Source organism: Macaca fascicularis, chromosome 5 (assembly GCF_037993035.2).
Source record: "Macaca fascicularis isolate 582-1 chromosome 5, T2T-MFA8v1.1".
NCBI lineage: Eukaryota > Metazoa > Chordata > Mammalia > Primates > Cercopithecidae > Macaca > Macaca fascicularis.
The window spans coordinates 2,749,247-2,765,703 of NC_088379.1; the positions used below are offsets into that span (position 1 = coordinate 2,749,247).

The 16,457-nt window shown below is 45.7% G+C and overlaps 1 protein-coding gene across 18 annotated transcripts in view; it reads left to right on the forward strand.

The window, feature by feature from the left end:
* The window catches only part of FAM193A (family with sequence similarity 193 member A), a 199,896-nt gene that overhangs the window by 44,416 nt on the left and 139,023 nt on the right, over positions 1-16,457 (forward strand). For 17 of the 18 annotated variants that reach the window (XR_012434560.1, XM_065544685.2, XM_074039248.1 and 14 more), the window contains exon 2: positions 16,005-16,250. The exons of the other annotated variant lie outside the window; for it this stretch is intronic. Coding sequence is in view for 16 of the 17 variants with exons in the window: in XM_065544685.2 (XP_065400757.1) it covers positions 16,005-16,250 (246 nt within the window). In the remaining variant the exon portion in view is untranslated. The remainder of the gene's footprint in view (positions 1-16,004; positions 16,251-16,457) is intronic. 18 annotated transcript variants of the gene reach the window in all.

The following is a 16,457-nucleotide window of genomic DNA, read 5'->3' on the forward strand; positions in this document are numbered from 1 at the left end:
CTCCCAGGTCCAAGCAGTTCTCCTGCCTCAGCCTCCTGAGTAGCTGGGATTACAGGCGCATGCCACCACTCCCAGCTAATTTTTTGTATTGTAGTAGAGATGGAGTTTCACTGTGTTGCCAGGCTGGTCTCGACTCCTGAGCTCAGGCAGTCCGCCTGCCTCGGCCTCCCAAAGTGCTGAGATTACAGGCGTGAGCCACCATGCCCAGCTTCTGAAATACTTCAATGTTTTACGTGGGTTAGGTATGCTGGCAATAAATTTCCTGTTTTTGTTTGAGAAAGTCTGTCTTTCTCCTTTATATTATTTATTTATTTATTTTTATTTTTTGAGATGGAGTCTCGCTCTGTCTTGCTCCAGCTCAGGCTAGAGTGCAGTGGTGCGATCTTGGCTCACTTCAAGCTCTGCCTCCTGGGTTCACACCATTCTCCTGCCTCAGCCTCCCGAGTAGCTGGGACTACAGGTGCCCGCCACCACGCATGGCTAATTTTTTGTATTTTTAGTAGAGATGGGGTTTCACCGTGTTAGCCAGTATAGTCTCAATCTCCTGACCTCATGATCTGCCTGCCTCAGCCTCCCAAAGTGCTGGGATTACAGGCATGAGCCACCGCGCTTAGCCCTTCTCCTTTACTTTTAAAAGATCCCTTTGCTGGGTATAGAAGTCACAGTTAAAAGCTATTTTTTCCCCCAGATTTTAGAAAAATTACTCTCTTCTGGTTTTTATGGTTTCTCACAAGAATCCTGCTGTAATTGTTTTTGTTCTTCCATGTGTAATGTTTCTTTTATCCCTAGCTGCTTTCAGTCTCTCTTCTCCTCCCCCGGCCCCCATTCTTTTCAAGACAAGGTCTTGCTCTGTTGCCCAGGCTGGAATGCAGTGACATGATCACAGCTCACTGCAGCTTCGACCTCCCATGCTCAAGCATTTCTCCACCTCAGGCTCCCTAGTAGCTGAGACCACAAGTGTGGTCTAATTTTTTTAACTTTTTTGTAGAGATGAGGTCTTGCTATGTTGCCCAGGCTGCTCCTGAACTCCTGGGTTCAAGCAATCCTCTCACCCCAACAAGTGCTGGGATTACAGGCACGAGCCCCGCTGTACTTGGTCAGTGTTTGTTTCCTTCCTTCCTTCTACCTCCTTCTCCCTCCTCTCTCTCTCTTCTTTCTTTCTTATTTTCGTATTCTTGGTTGAGCCTGACTTTTGTCCTAATTAGTTGTGTATCCGGTTGTCTTTTGTTTTGAGAAGTGAGGAGTGATAGGACCAGGTGTTTGTTTTGTTGTTGTTGTTGTTTGTTTTTTAACGTTCTCTGTGCTTCTTGGATCTGCGGTTTGGTGTTTGTCATTAATTTTGGAAAATTCTCAACCATTATGTTTTCTGCTCTGTTTAGAGTTGGCCTCAGTTTATTATTTGATGTGTGTTATGCAGCACAGGCTTTGAATTTTTGTAGAGGCGGCTTGGATCTAGGATGAGGAGTGTTTTACCATGGCAGTGTTTGAAATTCTGTTTTAAGTCTTCTTTCTTTCTTGTATTTCACAGGCGGTTTCTTTGCATATTCTTCTCCCAGCTGTATTCTGCTGTTGGCTGTTGTTTGAAGCTTTTTGACTTGGAAGTGTGTAGTGATAGTGGGGTGCAGCCTCTTTTTTTGGTTAAGGCTCAGTTTGTTGTTGTTGTTGTTGTTTTTTGAGATGGAGTTTTGCTCTTGTTGCCCAGGCTGGAGTACAGTGGTGCAATCTCAGCTCACTGCAACCTCCGCCTCCCGGGTTCAAGCGATTCTTCTGCCTCAGCCTCCAAAGTAGCTACAGGCACCCGCTACCATGCCCAGCCAATTTTTGTATTTTTAGTAGAGACAGAACCCTGTCTGTATTTCAGCATGTTGGCCAAGCTGGTGCCAAACTCCTGACCTCAGGTAATTTGCTCGCCTCAGCCTTCCAGAGTGCTGGGATTGTAGGCACGAGCCACCGCGCCTGGCCGCACCTGAGTTTTAGACGTGTCTAGTAACCCTGGACTTCAGAGGTGCGGCTGTCTCAGCTCCGCCTTTTCCCTAACTCGCTGTGTAATCTTGCCCCTTTTGCAGAACTAGGTCCCTCCTCTCCCTCTTCCCTTCCCCTAGTCACAGTAAGTGTTCACCAAAGCCTTCCCCCCCTCCCCGCCCCGGCCCCCCACAAATTAGGACTTTTGTTTCTGAGTGGAGGTTGAGAGGAAGGATTTGAGTGGAATTTCTTGCCCCTCCTTCCTGGCTCCTGGTCCCCTCCCTGCGTTCTGTACTACCGTCTGTGATTCTTAGGGCTCTTTCAGATCTTTTCAGTGATTGCGTCCTGAGTGCCACGGAGAAAGAGCCTGTGAAGTAGTGCAGGCTTTCCCAGTTTCTGCAGCTGCCAGAAATTGTCTTGACAGCCTGTACTCAGCCTTTTGCAATTTGTCTTTTATTCTTGCCGAACTCTTCTTACCGGTGTCTGATTGTGTCTACCCCAGGTGAGTGGATGTGTTTTCTTTCCCTGACAGCACTTGAGATTATGGGCCAGTGTTTGTTCTGTAACCTCAGCAGGTTCAGAAACAGTCATAGATATGAAGTTAGTCTGGCTGTTTCGCACTGTAAGGGTGAGCAGTATGCTCGCCCAGCTCTCTTCATCCTAGTGCAGAAGCCAGAAGCAGCCATGTCTTGAGGAACAGAAGTTTTTTGGTGTAAGTCCAGTTTACCAATTTTTTTTAATGATTAGTGCTTTTGGGGTCTCAAGAGATCTTTGTCTACTCCAAGATTGGGAAAACTTTCTCCTTTGTTTTCTTCTAGAGGTTTTGTAATTTTAGCTGTTATATATGTATAGGTTTGTGATCTATTTCAAGTTAATTTTGGGTATGGTGTGAGGTGAAGTTGGAGGTGTCCCCCCCTCCATATTCATATCCCGTTGTGTATCATTTATTGAGAGATCTCTCCCTGTGGAATCACCTTGTTCATTTGTCCAAAATGTATTTCTTTAAAGAACGTTTCTTAAAAAAATTAGCCATGCGTGGTGGCTTACACCTGTAATCCCAGCTACTCAGGAGGCTGAAGCAGGAGAATTGCTTGAACCTGGGAGGCAGAGGTTGCAGTGAGTGAGGATTGTGCCACGGCATTCCAGCCTGGGCGACAGAGTGAGACTCCGTCTCAAAAAAAAAGACCCCATTTCTAAAGAATATTTCTCACTGTTACTGTTATATACTATAAAAATGCATAAAAGTAATGTACAGGTTTGCAAATTAATTTGACCCCTGGTATAAGCACCATTCAGATGAGGAAATAGAACATTACCAGGACTCCAAAAGCCCACTAAAGGCTACTACTCGATTACAGTTTCCTTTCTTTTCCTTTCGTTAAACATACTAAACAGCAGGGTGTGGTGGCTCACACCTGTAATCCCAGCACTTTGGGAGACTGAGGTGGGTGGATCATGAGGTCAAGAAATCTAGACCATCCTGACCAACATAGTGAAACCCCCATCTCTACTGAAAATTCAAAAATTAGCTTGGTGTGGTGGTGCGTGCCTATAGTCCCAGCTACTCAGGAAGCTGAGGCAGGAGAATCGCTTCAACCCGGGCGGAGGAGGTTGCCATGAGCGGAGACCGTGCCACTGCACTCCAGCCTGGTGACAGAGCAAGACTCTGTCTAAAGGAAAGGGAAAGGGAAAAAACTAAACATCTCAGCACTATAGTTTTGCCTGTTTTTGTACCTTATATAGATGGAAGCATCCATACTGAATAATCTAGGGTATACAACTTGTCTCACCCAACAATATTTGAAAGATTTATTTGTTTTGAACTTAGCTATGGTTTATCCATTTTAATTCCTATGTAGTATTTCACTGTAGAGATGACCATTCATTCTACAGTTTATGGGTTATTTCTAGTTTGGGGCTGGCATGAATACTCTTGTACACGTATTTTGGTGCATACAGGACTTATGAGGAAAGGTAGATATCCAGAAAAGGAATTACTGGGTCACAGTCTTCATGTAATGCCTGTTTCCCAAAGTGGTTATACCTATTTTCACTCTGCCAGCAGTGCTTGAGAGTTCCCATTGTTTCATGTTTTTGGTTGAGCATGGTTTGTGTCCTAATTTTTTATTTCAGCCTCTTTGGTGGGTAAATGGTGGTACTATGATTTAATTTATCTATGATATGTAACATCATCTTTTCGTGTGTTTATGTCTATAGACCATTTGGGTCATCTGTTGTGAAGAACCTGTTCAAGTCTTTTGCCCAATTTTTTCAACCAAGTTGTGTAATCTTTTTCCTATTTTTCTCATTTTTCACGTTTTTTTGGTCATTTTTTTCATTTTCTTAATGTTTATCTAATAGAAGTTTTAAATTTTAGGCTGGGTATGGCGGTTCACACCTGTAATCCTAGCCCTTTGGGAGGCTGAAGTGGGCAGATCACCTGAGGTCAGGCATTCAAGACCAGCCTGGCCAACATGGCGAAACTCCATCTCTACTAAAAAAACAGAAATTAGCTGGGCATGGTGGTGGGCACCTGTAGTCCCAGATGCTGGGGAGGCTGAGGCAGGCAGAATTGCTTGAACCTGGGAGGTGGAGGTTGCAGTGAGCCAAGATTGCGCTACTGCACACCAGCCTGGGTGACAGAGCGAGACTGCATCCCTAAAAATAAATGATTTTTAAATAGTTGAATCTGGGCTGGGCGCAGTGGCTCATGTCTGTAATCCCAGCACTTTAGGAGGCTGAGGTAGGCAGATCACTTGAGGTCGGGAGTTCATGAACAGCCTGATCAACATGGAGAAACCCCATCTCTACTAAAAATACAAAATTAGCCAGGTGTGGTGGTGCATGCCTGTAATCCTAGCTACTCAGGAATCTGAGGCAGGAGAATCACTTGAACCCAGGAGGCAGAGGTTGCAGTGAACTGAGATTGTGCCATTGCACTCCAGCCTGGGCAACAAGAGCGAAACTCTGTCTCAAAAAAATATATGTATGTAGTTGAATCTGTTGATCTTTTCCTTTATGCTTTAGTGCTTTTGGTGTCTGTCTTGAAAATGTTTTCCTTTACCCAAGGTCAAGAGGATATTATCCATCATCTTTCACATTTAGGTCTATAATTATGGAATTTATTTTTGTGTATGGTGTGAGATGGGGCCCAATTTCATTTTTTCCCCTGATTTGGGTATCTAGTTGTTCTGTGTTAACTTTAAAAGGCCATTCTTTCCATAGTATTGTAGAATGCCATCTTGGTTATAAATTTAGTGTCTGTGTATCATACGTTGATTCTATATTGTTCCTTTGTCTATTTTTCTTTCTTTCTTTTTTTTGAGACAGAGTCTCGCTGTGTCGCCCAGGCTGGAGTGCAGTGACGTGATCTTGGCTCACTACAAGCTCTGCTTCCCAGGTTCATGCCATTCTCCTTCCTCAGCCTCCCTAGTAGCTGGGACTACAGGTGCCCGCCACCATGCCCAGCTAATTTTTTCATATTTTTAGTAGAGACGGGGTTTCACCATGTTAGCCAGGATGATCTCTATCTCCTGACCTCGTGAACCACCCGCCTCGGCCTCCCAAAGTGCTGGGATTACAGGCGTGAGCCACCGTGCCCGGCCCCTTTGTCTACTTTTCTATCCTTGGGTGGCCAGTACTGCATTCTCTGAATTACTATAGCATTTTTTGTTGTTGAGAACAGGGTCCTGCTCTGTTGCCCAGGCTGGAATGCAGTGTCAGGAGGATGGCTCATTGTAGCCTCAACCTCCTGAGCTCAAGCAATCTTCCCACCTCAGCCTTCTGAGTGGCTGGGACTACAGGGGCACGCCACTATGCCTGGCTTATTTTTAAATGTTTTGTAGAAACAGGGTCTCCCTCTGTTGCCCAGGTGACCTTGAACTCCTGGGCTCAAGCAGCCCTCTCACCCAAGCCTCTCAAAGTACTGGGATTACAGGAGGAAGCCACCATGCTCAGCCTGGTATAGCTTTTTAATAAGCCTTAATAGTCACTCTGTATTGTTCTTCATGAGTGTTTTGGCTATTCTTGGCCCTTTACAATTTTGTATGCTTTATGTGAAATTAAACTTCTATGTCTTAGTTCGTTTGTGTTGCTATAAGGAATACCTGAGGCTGGATAATTTTGCTCCTGGTTCTGCAAGTTGTATAAGAAGCATGGTGCCGCATTTGCATCTGGTGAGAGCCTCGGGTTTTTTCCACTTATGACACAAGGTGAAGAGGACCCAGTGTGTCCAGATGACATGATGAGAGAAAAAGCAAGAGAGATGGGGAAGGAGGTGCCAGGCTCTTTTTTTTTTTTTTTTTTTTTTTTTTTTTTTTTTTTTTTTTTTTTTTTGAGACGGAGTCTCACGCTGTTGCCCAGGCTGGAGTGCAGTGGCGCGATCTCGGCTCACTGCAAGCTCCGCCTCCCGGGTTCCCGCCATTCTCCTGCCTCAGCCTCCTGAGTAGCTGGGACTACAGGCGCCCGCCACCGCGCCCGGCTAATTTTTTGTATTTTTAGTAGAGACGGGGTTTCACTGTGGTCTCGATCTCCTGACCTTGTGATCCGCCCGCCTCGGCCTCCCAAAGTGCTGGGATTACAGGCTTGAGCCACCGCGCCCGGCCAACCCAGGCTCTTTTTAACAGCTAGCTCTCGGGGAACTAATAGAATGAGAACTCACTCAGTGCTGCAAAGACAGCTTCAAGCCATTCATGAGGGATCTGCCCTTATGACCCAAGCGCTTCCCATTAGGCCCACCTCCAAAATTGGGTGTGATGGCACATGCCTGTGGTCTCAGCTACTCAGGAGTCTGAGGTGAAAGGATCGCTTGAGCCCAGAAGTTCAAGACTGGCCTGCGGCCGGGCGCCGTGGCTCAAGCCTGTAATCCCAGCACTTTGGGAGGCCGAGACGGGCGGATCACAAGGTCAGGAGATCGAGACCATCCTGGCTAACCCGGTGTAACCCCGTCTCTACTAAAAAATACAAAAAACTAGCCGGGCGAGGTGGCGGGCGCCTGTAGTCCCAGCTACTCCGGAGGCTGAGGCAGGAGAATGGCATGAACCCGGGAGGCGGAGCTTGCAGTGAGCTGAAATCCGGCCACTGCACTCCAGCCTGGGTGACAGAGCGAGACTCCGTCTCAAAAAAAAAAAAAAAAAAAAAAAAAAAGACTGGCCTGGGTGACCTAGCAAAACATCGTCTCTACTAAAAATACACAAATTAGCCGGGCGTGGTGGTGCATGCCTGTAGTTCCAGCTACTTGGGAGACTGAGGCAGGTGGATCACTTGATAGCCCGGGAGGTGGAGGTTGCAGTGAGCCAAGATCGTGCTACTGCAGTCCAGCCTGGGCAACAGAGTGACCCTATCTCAAAATATGTAAATAAAAGAAAAAAAGTTTAAAAAGAAAGAACTGGGGTGGACAACTCTGAAGGAGTTTGCTAGAGAAAGGAAAAGATAGGCAGTGAGAAACTGGGGCAGAAGTGCCACTGAGAGGAGATCATTGTGTTTCTTCAGAATGGGAGACACAGCATGTTTGCATCCTAATGGAAGTGATGCAGGAAAGAAAGAGAAACTGATGATATGAGAAGAGGATGGAATCAATGGGGTGGTCCTCAAGTGGTGACAGGGTGGGGTCTGGTGCACGTGGTTGTGAAGAGGTAGTTGGAGGACGTTGGAAAGGAGGGCACAGGCGCAGGTCTGTGGATGTGTAGGAGCTGTGAAAACTACTGCCAAGTGCTTTTCCAAAAGATTGCTGGCGCTCACACCACCCTCAGCAGTCTGTGAATACCCGTCTTCCTTCATACTCCTCAGCACGGAGTGCCATGTCCCTGTTCTTCCCTTCTGGGCACCCTGCTCTGCACTGACCAAGCTGGAGATCCCCACATCTACTCCACAGCTCCCCTTCCTCTCAAGTTCCCTCGTTAGGCTCAGGGACCTTGCTCCTTTCCTTGTGTCCTGCCATGAAAGTTCCGGTGCCTCCTTACCTTAAGTCATCTCCTCATCTTTTGAATTATGTGGACCATAAAATTTTTAGTCGTCAGCTTGGTGACTTAGCTTTATCAACATTGTATTACGGGAAGGAGAGGATTCTATAAAAAAGCAAGTATTCCCTGTGGGCCCCACTGTTTTAGGTCACTGGCTAGCCTCTGGTTTGGCTGTCCTTGGGCCAGATGCCTCCCTGCTGCTAGGGGAGCACAGGTGATGGTGATGGACAAGGTCCCATCACAGAGGTGTGGGTGACTTGGGGCTTGTCAGGTGTGCAAATGACTACTTCGGAATTGCTTCAGGTCAGTTAATTTTCAGATGCTACCTACCTATTCCATTTATTGTCTCTGAATAAAAGCCATTTTCAGCCATTTTTCTATTTAAGTAGTTTTATTTTTCCCTCTGGTCATTTCTGGGTATTGCTGTAAAGACTGTTAATACCTTATGCAAAATGACTGGTTACTTTGATTTTTCAGGAACCTTCAGAGATTGAAGGGGATACAAACTGCAGTGTGAGAAGTTAGCCCTTTTATACCAACTTTTTATTTGACCTTAGTAGATTAATTTTACTTTAAAGATTGGCAAAGAACAGTATGTTAGAAAGACATGTAAGTCTGCTGCTATTAATAAATTCAAGCTGTTTTGCTCTTTTGCTGTATGAAGCTTGAATGTAGAGACTTGAAGTATTTTGTAGATACTTGTTGTGCTGTCCCATGACAGAGCAGGGATACGAAACTTGCCCTGGCATCCAGACGTGTTCTGAGGCTGGCTCAGACATTTGTTTTCTTCTGGATAAGTAGCATCAAAACAAATAGTAATTATGTTGTTTAGTAGACTTAGAACATAGCAACCACATTTGTATAGGAAAAACCACATTAGTAACATTATGTGGAGAAAAACATTTTATGTAACTATAGTTCCAGCAAATGCCACTATGCCTTCATTAATGCCTTAAAACCATCTTATTTACATCTATGGAACCACTGGCCATTTAATAGGGCAATTCAGGGGCAATCATTAGAAACAGTTGCAGTTTTCATTAGATTTTTCTCTTTTTTTCCTAATATGTAAACTGAAATTAAAAGTAAATCCTTCAGAGTTCATTCTTTAAAAAAAGTAAGTCCTGAGGAAAACTGTTATATTAGCTATTTAAAAGGATGCTGTAATAATGTAGAATCAATCACTGTTTGCTGAATTTTATTGAGTTTCCATGGAAAAGCCTTGAAATTATAAATTGCTGAGTATTTACTCTGTAAGATTACAGAAATTATTTATCACAGAGCCCAAAATACTTAAGGTAGTTTTGTACCTAACTCATGATATGATTGTTACCAATCTCTTTGTAACCACTGAGAAGGAGGTTTAAGTATTGATGTTAGTAATTGCTCTCCAGGCAATGCCTTTTGCTCAAAGAACCTGCATATGCTTTAGGAAAGCTGAGTTCAGGAAAGAAAGGGAAAAGGGCACAGATATTTTAGTGACTACACATAACAGTGTTCCCTGGACTTGAGTGCAGGTAGCTAATAAAATATCATGTATAGGCTGGTCTTGGTGGCTCATGCCTGTAATCCCAGCACTTGGGGAGGCCGAGGTAGGCAGATCACAAGGTCAGGAGTTTGAGACCAGCCTGACCAACATGGTGAAACCCTGTCTCTACTAAAAATATAAAAATTAGCCGACTGTGGTGGCACAGGCGTGTAGTCCCAGCTACTCAGGAGGCTGAGGCAGGAGAATCGCTTGAATCCGGGAGGCGGAGGTTGCAGTGAGCTGAGATCGTGCCACTGCCCTCCAGCCTGGGCAACAGAGTGAGACTCCATCTCAAAAAAAAAAAAAAGAAAAAAAGATCATGTATAAAAATGCAGAAAATTGGCCAGGCACGGTGGCTCACGCCTGTAATCCCAGCAGTTTGGGAGGCTGAGGTGGGCAGATCATGAGGTCAGGAGATCAAGACCATCCTGGCCAACGTGGTGAAACCCCGTCTCTACTAACAGTACAAAAATTAGCTGGGCGTGGTGGCTCCCGCCTGTAGTCCCAGCTACTCGGGAGGCTGAGGCAGGAGGATCACTTGAACTCAGGAGGTGGAGGTTGCAGTGAGCTGAGATGGCGCCACTGCATTCCAGCCTGGTGACAGAGGGAGACTCTGTCTCAAAAAAAAAAAGAAAATTGTGGTTGAGGTAGACAAGACAAAGCGTAGATTATTGATTTGGACTAGTCATTTCAGTTCCCTTAGCATTTACTGGGTGCCTACCGGATGCTGGGTGCATTATGGACATTCATAATGTTGAGTATCTAATGGGAAGATGGATATGTGAAAGATAATTTTGTAGTAAAATGATTATATGATAAGTCTATAGAAAGTGTAGAAGTTGGCCAGGTGCGGTGGCTCACACCTGTAATCCCAGCATTTTGAGAGGCTGAGGCGGGTGGATCATGAGGTCAGGAGATGGAGACCATCCTGGCTAACATGGTGAAACCCCATCTCTACTAAAAATACAAAAAATTAGCCAGGCGTGGTGGCAGGCACCTGTAATCCCATCTGCTTGGTAGGCTGAGGCAGGAGAATCACTTGAACCTGGGAGGTGAAGGTTGCATTGAGCCGAGATCATGCCACTGCACTCCAGCCTGGATCACAGAGCAAGACTCCCTCTCAAAAAAAAAAAAAAAAAAACAAGTGTAGAAGTTGTACAGGAGTTGTTGTAATTAGCTGTGTGTGACATGTATTGATTGAAGGGTAGGGAGCAAAATTCAAAAAAAAGTTACCATAGTGGGGTTTGAAGGGATGCCTCGCAGTTGTCTCATAAAGGAAGGGCGGGGAGATTGGTGTTTTAGGGAAGCAAGTAGCAAGTATGAAGGAAGGAAGAGATAAAGCCACATAGTTGGATGGGGTGGGAGTGTGGAACTGTAAGAGTTTGAAGTGGGTGATTTTGCAAGAACACACTGACCAAGGGCCTGGTGTATCCTGCTTGATCCTTTGCTGAGGACTTGATCTTTTTAGGCAGCAGGAACAATAGAAGGGTTTAAGGCAGAGAATGTTCTGGTCATAGGTACAGTGTGAGGGGATTTTGACAGGAGATGGAGGACATGTGGGGAGCAGACAGCCCTGAAGGCCAGTCGACAGGAGGTGGCAGTGTCACCAGCACGGGGCCTTTGTTTTGTGTGCCTCCTGCTTTAGCCTTCGTGGGGTGGTCTAATCTGGGTTGTGCTACCGTTACCGGAGAGGATATTGCTTTTACTGTTTTTTTAGCCCTAAAATGCCCTTTTTTCTTCATGTTTATAAGAAGTTTATCTGTAAAGTATTTTTAGTAAGTCTGAGTTTTCATGTTTAATTTGGAATTTCATTTTGGAAACAAATTTCAAAACTAGAATATAAGCCTAGCAAGAAAACAAACGCTATTATGATTTAGTGTCTTTTATGATACACACACACACCTCCCACCCCCATGCACACAGGCCACAATCACTGGGTGGTAGAAAATCAGTTTATTCAGAAAAGGTAAAATACATCATAGATGTAGAACTCAGCTGTTAGTAGTGTTCCCAAAGTGTTTTCAGCAATACTGCCATCTTAGCCATATGTCCATATTCTCCTATGCAAAAATTTCTGAGTTATCTTGGTCCCTTACATGGATATATATACACATTTTATGTATTTACATATTTCGTCTATGTGTGTGTAGGCTTTGGGGGATGATACTAGTATAACGTTCATTCTGGGGTGTGTGTGTATATGTATATGTTTTTTTTTTGTTTTGTTTTTTGAGACGGAGTGTTGCTCTGTTGCCCAGGCTGAAATGCAATGGTGCGATCTCTGCTCACCGCATCCTCCGCCTCATGGGTTCAAGTGATTCTCCTGCCTCAACTTGAGTAGCTGAGATTACAGGCGTGCACCACCACACCTGGCTGATTTTTTGTATTTTTAGTAGAGACGGGGTTTCACCGATTTGGCCAGGCTAGTCTTGAACTCCTGACCTCTTGATCTGCCTGCCTCGGCCTCGCAAAGTGCTGGGATTACAGGCATGAGCCACCATGCCCAGCCTGGTACATTTATTTTTAAAAATATGAATGTAACTAGACTTCTGCTTCCAAGCAAGAGGTAGTAACTAAAAGTGGATTTATCTTCCTCCCTCAAACAATGAAACAAAACACAAAATGTACCAAATAGTAGTTTTCCAACATTGGACCACAGGCAGGCAGGACAGTGATCCCTGGGAGAAGGAGAATAACCGCAGCAAGCCCCAGCGTTGCCCGGGCTTCCTGCCTGGAGAGAGTCTGAAGGTTAGGACTTGGAGAGCTGCCCAGACCGAGCCTGAGGATCTCCTTGATTGAGAAGGCTGAGTTGAGACTTTGGGGAGGCCAAAGTAAATTTGCAGAGCAGAGTACCAGAGCGGAGAGAACTGCAAAGAGGCGAAGGAAGAGCTCTACATAGGGTTCTCCCCAAGCCCAGCTGAGGGCTCGTAAGCACGTGCATGTGGGGAAGCTCTCTGCGCCTGGGCTAGCATCCTGGAAGTGAGGAGCGGGACAAACCTAGGAGCTCACACAGGGCCAGGAGCAGTGTGTGTTCCCACCAGCCATTGTGGGAAAATCTTACAACCTGCAGGACCCTGGGTGGCAGCTCAGGGGGATATTGCCTCAGTTGTGGAGAAGAGGAAAGGCGCTCCTATGCTGCCTTACAGAGCCTATAAGCCCTAAAAGGACCAGACTCTTCCCAAACAACCCTACTATGGCCCACGACTAAGCTCAGAAACTGAAGGAATGAAAAAATACCCAGCACCTGACGCTTCATGCTTGCCCCTGGCTCTTCTTCTCCTCTCACACCTGACAGGTGGCTCCTTCACAGCCTTGTCCACTTCCCTTCCCGCAGCCCTGGTCCAAGCTGTTGCCGTCTGGCTCCTAAATTGCAGATAGTCGTTTCTTCCCATTCTCCCATCCCATCTCTCTGCACGCAGCCTCAGAGTCACGCCTTGACTTGAGTGGCCCTCAGCTCTCCTCCATCTCCCCTTCTGCTCTTGCCAGCCCAATGCCAGCCACTGGGCTCCCCACAAGGTACAGCCATGTGGGTTTCAGGGGTCTCCCCAAGGAGACCCTCACTGGCCACCAGATTAAAGGGCACAGATCCTCTTTGCTGTTACGTTTTTCTCCTTATCGATGTTTAATTAGTTAATATTTTTCATGTATTTGTCTTATTTATTGCCTTTGTCTTTGACAGTTTTCTTCACCATTGTGCTCCCAGTGCCTGGACCAGTCCCTGAGCATGTGGTGGGCTCAGTAAATCCTGGATGACTGCTGAATGTCCGGGAGCTGAGCTGTGTGCCCTCTAGTCTCTCTGGTCATTTCTGGCTCTTACATTATGATTTCAGGCTTGGGGACCTTTGGGTCTGTAGAGCCCAGCATCTCATTCTGTGATTAAAAGGGCAGGCCAGAAAGCTCTGATGGGTGTGGCTGTTCTGCCAGCAATGGGAGCTGTTTTCTAAGACCTGAGGGAAAGAGATGGCTTTATATGGGAGTAAATCGATGTGCTTTTTTTTTTTTTTTTTTGGGTCATCATTTAGGTTTTTGGGATTTGTTGGTATGGAAAAATACATGGATTCTCATGGTACTCAGTGGTTTGAGTAGTCTGGCGCTCCCTAGGACACTGTGGGGAGGTAGGACCCAGTTCTCTGCCCCTGTGCCCCGAACATTCAGCTCAGGATGGCTGCTGAGCTGGGTTCGGGAAAACTCTGAACCCTGTGGATGTAACAGGAGTCAGCAGTTTTGATCACTGGGTCATGGAAACGTGAGAATATATATGAACATCTTTTGAGTCTTGCTGGTGTTGTCATTCATTCTTTCAATCACTAATTCATTTACTTATATATTCAGCCCCTTGTTTAAATATGTGCTTCCTGCCAGTCAGCAGGAAGTCTTAAGAATGGAGCCTGGTGTCCAAATGAGAGCCCTCAGTGGCCGTTGAGGGGCCAATCTGTCATGCACACGGGGTCCTTTTGAATACCACCGGGTGGCGGGATAGGGAGACAGCCCGAGGCTGTGGGAAGAGCTGTGGGGCTGGCCGGCCTTGGAGAAGCTTTTGGGTGGAGATGGAGACTGAAAAGCCAGAACAGCCTCAGCCATGTCTGCTCTCTTCTCACCTGGCATGTCCTGCAGCAAGAGCACCCCACATGGCAGGAGAGACCAGCGGGGGTTCTCTCACCCCTCCACCTCACTGTGTGCCTGGTTCTGGCTGCCTCTGGAATGCCAGGCGAGGCTTCCCTTTGCCCTGCTCCCTGGGAGTGCGTCTCTCCAGCCTCTCCGCAGAGTTCAAGGGGCTTCCTCCTGAGGTGCAGAGGTAGGCCTGTGTGAAGGGCCCGTCTTAGGATTGGGTTGATAGGGGTTAAAATCTTGTGTCTCCCCCCCCAGCCCCACACTTGCTGACCTTGGGACTTTACCCCCATTTCCAGGCGTGTGAGACTCAGTTTCTTTCTTTTTCTTTTTTTATTGTCTTTTTTTTTTGAAACTGAGTCTTGCTCTGTCGCCCAGTTTGGAATGCAGTGGCGTGATCTCGGCTCATTGCAGCCTCCACCTTCCTGGTTCAAACGATTCTCCTGTGTCAGCCTCCTGAGTAGCTGGGATTACAGGTGCACACCACCACGCCCGGCTAATTTTGTGTTTTTAATAGAGACAGGGTTTCACCATGTTGGCCAGGCTGGATGGACCGATTCTTTCTTTCTTTCTTTCTTTCTTTCTTTCTTTCTTTCTTTCTTTCTTTCTTTCTTTTCTTTCTTTTCTTTCTTTTCTTTCTTTTCTTTCTTTTCTTTCTTTTCTTTCTTTTCTTTCTTTTCTTTCTTTTCTTTTCTTTCTTTTCTTTCTTTTCTTTCTTTTCTTTCTTTTCTTTCTTTTCTTTCTTTTCTTTCTTTCCTTTCTTCCTTTCTTCCTTTCTTTCCTTTTTTTCTTTCTCTCTTTCTTTCTCTCTTTCTTTTCTTTTTTCTTTTCTCTTCTTTCTTTTCTTTCTTTTCTTCCTTTCCTTTCCTTTTTCTTTCCTTCCTTTCTTTCCTTTCCTTTCTTTCCTTTCTTTCTTTTGACACAGGGTCTTGCCCTCTCACCCAGGCTAGAGTGCAGTGGCATGATCACAGCTCACTACAGCCTCAACTTGCTGGGTTTTAGCAATCCTCTCACCTCAGCCTCCCCAGTAGCTGGAACTACAGGTGTGCACCACTACGCCTGGCTAATAGTTGGATATTTTGTAGAGGCGAAGTCTTGCTGTGTTACCAAGGCTGGTCTCAAACTCCTGAGCTCAAATGATATCTCACTTCTGCCTCCCCAAGTGCTGGGATCACAGGCGTAAGCTGCTGTGCCCAGCCTTCAGTTTCTTTTTCTGTATTTGTGTTTTAAAGGCTAATTTTATTTTATTTTTTGATAGAGTGGGTGGTTATCTTTTGAGAGGTTTTAAGGTATAATAATCTTGCCTTTTTCTTCTACCTCTAAGGCCTCTTCCCCTTGCCCCACATTGTAGGACCTATTTGAAAATGCAGATGTTTATTTACATCAGGTGATAGGAGATGAGCTCAGCATCATTATTGCTGGGCCTGGATGGGAGGCTGGGCCTTGGATGTGCAGCTGCCATCATTTCCCTGTTTATCTTGAATCTGGAATTTGGACAGCCCACCTCAGAGATGGTTTAGATCTGCAGACACACTTAAGCCAGAATTGCCATCTTGGGCCTGAGCCCTGGTATACAGACGCCTCTAGAATAGTGGTTTCAGACTTTGTTGGTGGTAACCAGTTCTGGTAAACAGTCTGAAAATCGAGGCTGATAATTTCTAGCATGTGGTGGAAAAGTAATACAGAGGTCAAGGTGAAGGGGTTAATTGGACAATTTTCTAACTCGTACTATCTAAGATTTTCTTTATGGCACTGTTATTTTATTTGAAGTATTATGAATTTCTAGAACATTAGGTTTAGTTTTATTCAATAAATGTCCTATTTTATGTTTCTGTATATAAGCATACACATGCATTTTAGTTTTAGTTTTACAACTATACATGTATTTTAATATTGGCTTTATAGACGAGGTTTTGAAAATAGAATTTTTTTTTTTTCTATTCCAGACTCCTTTTAGTTTTGGCATGAATCATAGGACACCACCCTACCCCGCTGGGGATTATTGTCTTCTGTGCAGAAGTGAACGGAAAGACTCCTCATTCTTAGAGAGTGGAATTAAGACTGCGAGCAAATTGGCCCTTTCCATGGCTCCCAAGGGCAACAGTGTGCTGCACCTGCCGCTATGGGTGTGCCCGGACTGCCGCAGGACCGTGGAGAAGGAGGAGAGGCATGGCGGCCTTGACCAGCCAGTGGTGAGTGGCTGCCAGCACAGGCAGCGCAGGGTGTTGGCTCCCCCGACCCCAGGTTATGGGGCCAGCTGGCAGTGAAAGAAATGGATTTGCTTTTGCTTCAGAGGGCACTCCCTCCTGCACCACCTTCTAGTCTGTTCCTCCTGGTCTTCCCTGCCGACACTGCAGTAGGTGGCAGGACACCTGCCTGCCTTGTCTGGACATAATTCA